At 52.3% G+C, this 9,563-nt stretch overlaps 1 protein-coding gene across 4 annotated transcripts in view; it reads left to right on the forward strand.

Annotated features, from left to right (window-relative positions):
• The window catches only part of smg9 (SMG9 nonsense mediated mRNA decay factor), a 41,627-nt gene that overhangs the window by 15,954 nt on the left and 16,110 nt on the right, over positions 1-9,563 (forward strand). For all 4 annotated transcript variants that reach the window (XM_043683271.1, XM_043683273.1, XM_043683272.1 and 1 more), the window contains exons 4-8: positions 1,689-1,920; positions 2,659-2,756; positions 5,065-5,177; positions 9,012-9,123; positions 9,312-9,407. In XM_043683271.1, the coding sequence (XP_043539206.1) occupies positions 1,689-1,920; positions 2,659-2,756; positions 5,065-5,177; positions 9,012-9,123; positions 9,312-9,407 (651 nt within the window). The remainder of the gene's footprint in view (positions 1-1,688; positions 1,921-2,658; positions 2,757-5,064; positions 5,178-9,011; positions 9,124-9,311; positions 9,408-9,563) is intronic.

Below are 9,563 nucleotides of genomic sequence, written 5' to 3' on the forward strand. Positions count from 1 at the left end.
CCAAAATGCAGCACCTCACATTTACCTGAATTAAACTCCATCTGCCACTCCTCAGCCCATTGGCCCATCTGATCAAGATCCTGTTGTAATCTGGGATAACCCTCTTCACTGTCCACTACACCTCCAATTTTGGTGTCATCTGCAAACTTACTAACCATACTTCCTATGTTCATATCCAAATAATCCAATATAAATGATGAAGAGTAGAGGGCCCAGCACTGATCTTTGTGGCACTCCACTGGTCATAGGCCTCCAGTCTGAAAAACAACCCTCCATCACCACCCTCTGTCTTCTACCTTTGAGCCAGTTCTGTATCCAAATGGCTAGTTCTCCCTGTATTCCGTGAGATCTAACCTTGCTAATCAGTCTCCCATGGGGAACCTTGTCGAACGCCTTACTGAAGTCCATATAGATCACATCGACTGCTCTGCCCTCGTCAGTCCTCTTTGGTACTTCCGCAAAAAACCCAATCAAGTTTGTGAGACATGATTGCCTCCGCACAAAGTTGACTATCCCGAATCATTTCCAAATACGTGTACATCCTGTCCCTCAGGATTCCCTCCAACAACTTTCCACCACCGAGGTCAGGCTCACCGGTCGATAGTTCCCTGGCTTGTCTTTACCACCCTTCTTAAACAGTGGCACCACATTTGCCAACCTCCAATCTTCCGGCACCTCACCTGTGAATATCGATGATACAAATATCTCAGCAAGGGGCCCAGCAATCACTTCCCTAGCGTCCCACAGAGTTCTCGGGTACACCTGATCAGGTCCTGGGGATTTATCCACCTTTATGCATTTGAAGACATTCAGTACTTCCTCCTCTGTAATATAGACATTTTTCAAAATGTCATTATTTATTTCTGCACATTCTATATCTTCCATATCCCTCTCCACAGTAAACACTGATGCAAAATACTCGTTTAGTTTCTCCCTCATCTCCTGCGGCTCCACACCTGGGCTGCCTTGCTGATCTTTGAGGGGCCCTAACCCCTCTCAAGTTACCCTTTTATTCTTAAAAGTATGGAGGGACTGACTTACGAGGGGAGGGTGAATGGATTGGGCCTGTCCTCACTGGAAAAATAGAAGTATAAAATACAAGGTACCTCAGGGACTTGAGGGCGGTGGGGGTGGGGAGGATGTGGGTTGGTTCCCCTTGTGAGAGAGTCTCAGGCTGGGGGAGTAATCTCAGAACATAAAGGGGTCGCCTGCTTAAGGCAGAGACGAGGGGCAACCTCTTCGCTGAGCGCGGAGAATGCATGGAATTCCGTACCACTGTCGAGTCTGGGTCGTTGAGTGTATTCAAGGCTGAGACAGAGTTGAATGAGTGAGGGAAATTAAGGGTTATGCGGGGAGCGGGGGTGAGCAGGGAGGTGAAGTCGAGGAGGATCCTAGATCAGCCGTGATCTCGTTGAAAGGCGGAGCAGACTCGATAGGCCGAATGGCCAACCACTGCTCCCTTGCAGACAGGCATTTGGGAGTTGGGAGGTGAGTTGCCTGCCGCAGGATTTGAAGTGTAGACACTCAGACTCTTGAGGTGAGAAAGAGAGATTGACAGTGGCAGAATCCCATTGGTGGGGGCAACCCGACATGGTCAGGCGCTGTGGAGAAAGGAGTGTTTCCTTTGATGTTTTGTCCTGATGCTGTGTCTTCTCTTCCCTGCCCCCCCCCACCCCCTCCCCCGCCAGGGCAGTAAGGCAGTGCCCACCCCTCCTCTGCCTGCTGCCAATGCCAGCGAGAAGCCCATCGTGTTGATGAAGGCGAGGGAAGACGGCAAGCCCACTGCGACGGGAGACGGTACCTCGCAGGTTCCAGCTTCTTCAGGAAAGGCCGAGAGGGAGTACCAGCGTCCGACCCAACCCGTCTACCAGATCCAGAACCGGGGCATGGCCCAGTCTGCGCCGAGCACCAACGTCGACCGTGAGTCTACTCTGCACACCATCACACCGTTCGGCCCCTCTCCTCCATGCTGGTGTCCGTGCTCCACACCTCTGTCTCTTCCCCCACAACGCCCTCCTGCTGTTTCCTACCTCCCTCGCTTTATCCTCCCTCATTGAGATGGTTCACCCCATCAACGGCTACTGAGGTCAACGTGTGGGGGCCGAGGCTGGGCCAGGTGCGGGGAGCTTGGAGAGGCCACATCTGGACCATCCCCTGTTGAGAGAGGGGGATGGGGAGAGAGATGGTCCGGTCCTCCCTGGGAGAGAGAGGGGAGGGAGGGGGAGGGGGAGGGAGATGGTCTGTTCCCATCCCACCCCAGGGAGAGAGGGGGAGGGAGCTGGTCCATTCCCACTTCCCCCAGGGAGAGAGGGGGAGGGAGACAGTCCATTCCCTCCCCCCACCCCCGGGGGGAGAGGAGAGGGGAAGGGAGACGGTCCGTTCCCACACCCCTGGGGAGATGAGGGGGAGGGAGACGGTCTGTTCCCACCCCCTCGGTTGGCTGGGGATTTGTTTTGAGTCGATGTGGCATGTCTGTCCCCCCCATGGGGGGGTCTGGGGGTTTGTTTTGGGGTAGATGTGTGTCTGTCCCGTCCCCCCTCCCCCAGGTTTGTTGAGAGTGACACTGAGAGTCTGGGTCCTGCGAGCGGCTACTGGGTTAAAGGCTAAAGGCCCCGGTCCCTGTTCCCCAAGTGACACTCTAACCCCTCTCCTTCCCAGCTGTGATCGGCCAGGCCAAGCTGCACCCTCCCGAGAGGATGAAACACTCCATCAAACTGGTCGACGACCAGCTGAACTGGTGCGACAGTGCCATGGAGGTAGGTGCACCAGCCCTCACCAGCTACAACAACGGGGTTAGGGAGGGGTGAGTGGGCGGGTGGAACACCGTGTTGCAGCGTGGCCCCTCGCCCCTGACTCTGGTGAGTTGACTCTCGGTTGCTGTGGTATTGTCTCTGACCCCTTTTGCACTTCATTGTTACTCTGTGTCTGGGGAATGTGAAGCTCTTTCAGCTCCTGCCCAGCTTGAGTCAGCACCACCTCCAACTCGGGATGGGCTTCCTACGGAAGTTCATGTGTAAAAATCAGGGTTTGAGCTTCGTCCAGAGTCCAAAGGGGAAGGGCCAAGTCAAACAAGTGAAAGGTTCGTTCCACTGAATGACTGAGCGAGGGGGATTATCAGGGAACTGATAAAGGGACAACAGTTTCATTAAAGAGCCTTATCAGAGTGCGCACCGCCTCACCACAAGCAACATTGCTCATAAATACTGGCCCAGCCAGCGACATTCACATCCTGTGACTGAATAAAGAAAACAAAAAAAAACGTTGTGCTTTGAACAAATCATGAACTGCAGAGATTCCTCCTGGCCCGAAGGAAAACTTCAGGAGTCACAAAGTTGTACAGTACAGAAACAGGCCCTTCATACCAACCAGATCTCCGAAATTAATCTAATCCCACTAGCCAGCACCCGGCCCATATCCCTCCAAACCCTCCCTATTCATATACCCATCCAGATGCCTCTTAAATGTTGCAATTGTACCAGCCTCCACCACTTCCTCTGGCAGCTCATTCCATACACGTACCACCCTCTGGGTGAAAAAGTTGCCACTTAGGTCTCTTTTATATCTTTCCCCTCTCACCCTAAACCTATGCCCCTCTAGTTCTGGACTCCCTGACCCCAGGGAAAAGACCTTGTCTATTTACCCTATCCATGCCCCTCGTGATTTTATAAACGTCTACAAGGTCACCCCTCAGCCTCCGACGCTCCAAGGAAATCAGCCCCAGCCTGTTCAGCCTCTCAAATTCAAACTCTCTGACCCTGGCAACATCCTTGTAAATCTTTTCTGTAGCATTTCCAGTTTAATAACATTCTTCCAATAGGAGGAAGACCAGAATTGCACACAATTGTCCAAAAGTGGCCTAACCACACTCTTTTACAGCCGTCACATGACCTCCTAACTCCTATATTCAATCCACTGACAAATAAAAGCAAATATACCAAACACCGCCTTCATTTCCGTGTCTACCTGTGACTCCACTTTCAAGGAATTAGACACCTGCGCCACTAGGTCTCTCTGTTTGACAACACTCCTCAGGGCCCTAACTTTAACTGTGTAAGTCCTGCCTGGTCAGTGTCTCGATTGCAGTGGTTCTGGAAAAGCACAGCAGGTCAGGCAGCATCTGAGGAGCAGGAAAGTTAATGTTTCAGGCAAAAGCCCTTCATTAGGAATGAAGGCAGGGAGCCTCTGGGGTGGAGAGATAAATGGGAGGGGGTGGGGAGAAGGTAGCCGAGAGTGCAATAGGTGGATGGAGGGTCAGTGCTGGGGTGGCGCCGCACTGTCGGAGGGTCAGTGCTGAGGGAGTGCCGCACTGTCGGGGGGTCAGTGCTGAGGGAGTGCCGCACTGTCGGAGGGTCAGTACTGAGGGGGTGTCGTACTGTCGGAGGGTCAGTGCTGAGGGAGTGGGCACTGTCAGAGGGTCAGTGCTGAGGGAGGGTGCTGCTGTCTGAGTGCGGCGCTCCCTCAGCACTGTGGACTCCTCTGAGTGCGGCGCTCCCTCAGCACTGTGGACTCCTGAAGAATAGGGAGTGAAAGGCCTGGTAGTAGTATCACTAAAAGTGTTAATTCAGAAATCTGGGTAATATTCCAGGGCCCTCAGTTCAAAGCCAACCACAGTAGACAGTAGAATGTGAATTCACTTTCTAAAAACGCTGGGTCATTCGGGTTGGCCAGTAAATGCTGGTATCTTGACTCCCTCTGAATGAATTTCCAAATGAACAAGGTCCTCATCAACTTCTGAGTCAAGCCAGGCCTTTGGGGTGATGGTCGGAAACTCTTCTGCGCAGCCACAGGCGTGCACTTTCACGCTCACCTGCGCACAGGTATGTGTGAGCACATGGACACGCACTCACGGAGGCATGTGTGAGCACATGGACACGCACTCACAGAGACACGGGGCATTGGAAGGTGCGATGCTGTTGAGGGTGGAAGACCGCGCGTGACAATTCCTGAGGCTGAGATTGAATAATACTGACCGTGTGCACGAGGCCGGGGGGGGGGACTGACTGACGGAGCTAGCTGATGTTGCAGAGCAACTTTCACCCCTGACACCTCTCCTTCCCCTTTCAGTTCTTGCTGGACCAGACGGACGTGCTGGTGATCGGAATCATCGGGCTACAAGGAACAGGCAAATCCACCATCATGTCGCTGCTCTCTGCCAACAACCCAGAGGAAGACCAGAGGTCAGGGTGGGCCGGGTTCTGAGGTCAGAGGTCAGCGCCAGGCTGAGTGGTTCTGTACCTGTGGCTGCATTTTGCGTCACTGAAGTGTGACGTGGCAGTTCGGCCCGTCCTTCCTGCCCTTGCTCTCCATCTGAGAATCATTACTTTGTGCCAGTCGCCAGCTTTTACTTCCTTATACACCATTTCTATCCAAATCGACAACCAATATCTCAACTGAACCAGCTCCCATTATAGTTCCAGACAGGGCACTCCATACCCCAAAGCCTGCTGGGTAAAAATGTATCTCCTAATGTCACCTTCGCTGTCTTTGCATGTTCCTTTAATTCAATGCTCCTTTTCCCCTACTGCTTTTCTGAACAGGGACAATATGTCCACCTACAGGCAGACACCGACTCACTCCCACACCATCCCTTCCTCTCTTGGCATGCAGTAACTCCACCTTCCCCCACGTTGGACATTTCATAATGAGGCAGTGCAGCACTGTCGGAGGGTCAGTGCTGAGGGAGTGCCGCACTGTCGGAGGGTCAGTGCTGAGGGAGTGCCGCACTGTTATAGGGTCAGCGCTGAGGGAGCGCCGCACTGTCGGAGGGTCAGCGCTGCACTCCGTAGTAGTGTCATGTATTTCCTCCTTATGTCGTTGTTGGAATGCACTTCAGTTTGTGGAGGATATGTGAAATGTCATGAAAACAAAGTGTGTTCCAGACTCATTTCCTTGCTATTCTGTCGGAGACGCGGCGGGGAGTGAGTGGTAATCCTGTGGTAGCCAGCCCCCTCCTGGTGTGGGGGGGGGAGGGGGTTGGTGTTGGCTTTGCGGACTGGAATGAGCACCGAGCCCAGCTGGAGAAGGAGCTGGAGTTGGCAGGAGCCCTGTGCTCTGCAGTAAACACTGCCCCAATTGTTCCTCCTCATCTGGTTGTTCAAACTGGCTGCAGGCCGTCTCTCCTCTTGGCCCTGAGTTTGCGTGTTTTGACTGCGCCGGTATCTTTGCCCATCTGTGTGTGTTTTCCCCTCTCTCTCGGAGAGCTAATGTTGGTATGTGTGTGTGTGTGTGTATATAGGTTTGTGCACAATCACCTGTCTGAGTGTTTGTGGGTGCGTGTTCACGTCTGGGGTAGGGTGCATGGTTTGTTTTTCTGACTGTGCGTGTCAGCGGCACATGTCTGTTTGTGACTCAGTGTGCCAGCTTGCCTGCGTGTTTGCAACATGTGTCTGATTTCTTATGCGTGTGCAGACGTTTCTTGTCTGACTCCTGGCGTTCTACAGCAAGCTGGACCTGAAATGTTAACTCTCCTTTGCCCCCACAGTTCCTGCCAGACCTGCTGAGTATTTTTCCCCCTAGCAATGTCTGTTTTTGTTTCTGGTTTCCAGCGTCCGCATTCTTTCAGTTTCTTTTGACACATTAACAATCTGACGCAGGGATTGAGAGCGTCAAAACTCAGTTTGCAGCTGACTCAAAGATAGGTGGAGGGATAGGAGGTGTTGAGGCAGGCTGCAGAAAGGACAGGCCTGGAGACGTGGCAGATGGAATACAACATGGGAAAGTTTGGAAGGAAGAATACCGGCCGAGACTGGTTTCTAAATGGAGAACGGCTTTGGAAATCTGAAGCCTGAAGGGATTTGGGACTCCCTAGTTCAGGATTCTCTTCAGATTAAGAGGTTGGCTTGGCAGGTTCGGAAGGCAATGTTAGCTTTCATATCGAGAGGGCTGAAGTACACGGGCAGAGATGTCCTGTGTAAGGCTCTGGTCAAACCTCACTTGGAGTATTGTGAGCAGTTTTGGGCCCCCTTTCTAAGGCAGGATGTGCTGACTTTGGAGGGGGATTCAGAGGGATGGTTGACGTCCAGAGATGAAGGGTTTGTTGCATAGAGACGTACAGCACGGAAGCAGACGCTTCGGCCCAACCCGTCCATGCTGACCAGACATCCCAACCCAATCTAGTCCCACCTGCCAGCATCTGGCCCGTATCCCTCCAAACCCTTCCTATTTATATACCCATCCAGATGCCTCTTAAATGCTGTAATTGTACCAGCCCCCACCAAATCCTCTGGCAGCTCATCCCACACACGTACCACCCTCTCCGTGCAAAAGTTACCCCTTCGGTCTCTTTTATATCGTTCTTCTCCCAACCTAAACCTATGCCCCTCTAGTTCTGGACTCCCCGACCCCAGGGAAAAGACTTTGTCTATTTACCCTATCCATGCCCCTCATGATTTTGTAAACCTCTATAAGGTCACCCCTCAGCCTCCGATGCTCCAGGGAAAACAGCCCCAGCCTGTTCAGCCTCTCCCTGTAGCTCAAACCCTCCAATCCTGGCAACATCCTTGTAAATCTTTTCTGAACCCTTTCAAGTTTCACAACATCTTTCCGATAGGAAGGAGACCAGAATTGATGAGTTGTGGTTGAGGACTCTGGGGCTGTACTCGATGGGTTTTGGAAGGATAAGGAGCAGCAGAGTGGAGAATGGCTGATTGAATCTTACAGCATACTGAGAGGCTGGGACAGACTGATGGGGAAATAATATTTCCGATAGACTAGGACCCGAGGGCACAGCCTCCGAGTGGAGGGACGAGGTGGACGAATTTCTTCACCCGGAGAATCTGTGAAAACAATTCATTCACGGGTTAAGGGCCCCGCTGTCTACCCTAGTGTTTATTGCCCCTCCCAGAGGGCAACTGAGAGTCAGCCATATTGCTGTGGGTCTGGAGTCCTGTGTAGACCCAGACCAGGTAAAGATGGCGGTTTGCTTCTGAGATGGATTTTTCCAAAAATTGGCAATGGTTGTCGTTGGAATCTTCATGCCAGTTTTTTTTTGAAACTGGATTTGCATCCGGGTCCTCGGAACGTTATCTAGATCTTTGGATTAACAGTCCAGTGATAACTCCACTAGACCATCACCTCCCCAGTGGGACTCACTGCCACAGAAGGCTGTGGAGACCAAGTCAATGTGTGTATTTGAGACAGAGTTTCCCTAAAGTGGTGTTGCCAGTGTCTTGTACAACTGCAACATGACGTCCCAACTCCTGAACTCAGTTTTCTGAAGATTGAAAGCACCCTGTCTACCTGGGACTGTTTTCCCTGGAGCGTCAGAGGCTGAGGGGTGACCTTATAGAGGTTTATAAAATTATGAGGGGCACAGATAGTGTAAACAGACAAGTCTTTTCCCCGTGGTAGGGGAGTCCAGAACTAGAGGGCACAGGGCGAAAGGGAAAAGATCTGAAAGGGACCTGAGGGACAACGTTTTCACACGGAAGGTGGTGCGTGTATGGAATGAGCTGCCAGAGGAAGTGGTGGAGGCTGGTACAATTACAACATTTAAAAGGCATCTGGATGGGGACATGAATAGGAAGGGTTTGGGGGGATATGGGCCGGGTGCTGGCAAATGGGAGTAGAGTAGGTTAGGATATCTGGTCGACATGGCTGAGGTGGGCTGAAGGGTCTGTTACTGTGCGAGTCTGTGATTACTGGGGGGCATCAAAAGGTACATGGAGGAAGCAGAGAATGGGAGTAAGAAGCCTATCAGCCATGATCGAATGGTGGATCAGACTCGATGGGCTGAATGGCCTAATTTCTGCTCCTATATCTTATAGTCTTGCGTGCTTTTCTGTTTTGTGTGCGTGCGCGCGCGCGGCGCTGGTGTGTTTGACCTTTCATCACCACCACTGCACATGTTTGGAGCGTGTGCATGTGTTTACTCTGTCTGATGTGTGTGTGTGTGTGTGTGTGTGTGCATGGTTTGAGCTTGTTGCGTGTGTTCAAGGCAATCCCCTTGAGCGGAGAGTTCTGTGAAAGGCCAGGCTGTTCCCTCACAAGCGGTTTCTGTTTTGCTTTCGAAGGTCGTATGTGTTCCGAGCCCAGACCCAGGAGATTAAGGAACGCGGTGGGAACCAGACAAACGGTATCGACTTCTTCATTACCCAGGAACGCATCATATTCCTGGACACTCAGGTCCGGAGTTTGTGTCTTTTTGATCTGTGATATTGTACAATGGAGCTGACTGATGTCAGTGAGGTCGCTGTGTCTCACGATGGGGCTTGCTTTCCTCAGTCTTGTCTCTTGTATGTTGGTCCCTGTCCCGTTGTATTTGAGCAGTGGGACGGACGTTAACTCTCATTCTTTTCCCTTTGCTCCTGCAGCCTATTTTGAGTCCCGCCGTACTCGATCACCTGATCAATAACGATCGTAAGCTCCCGCCGGAGTACAGTCTGCCACACACCTACGTGGAGATGCAGGTACCCCCGAGCCCCCAGCGTGTGGTAACAGTGTCATGTTCGCTCCTGTCCCCAGGGAGACTGCCCAGCATACCCACCCACAACGCACAACTCTCCCGTCCTCATCACTCGGTTCCTGCTCCCCTTCGCCCGTCTCGTCCCCTCCCTCCCGTCTCT

The sequence above is a fragment of the Chiloscyllium plagiosum genome, chromosome 47 (genome assembly GCF_004010195.1).
Source record: "Chiloscyllium plagiosum isolate BGI_BamShark_2017 chromosome 47, ASM401019v2, whole genome shotgun sequence".
NCBI lineage: Eukaryota > Metazoa > Chordata > Chondrichthyes > Orectolobiformes > Hemiscylliidae > Chiloscyllium > Chiloscyllium plagiosum.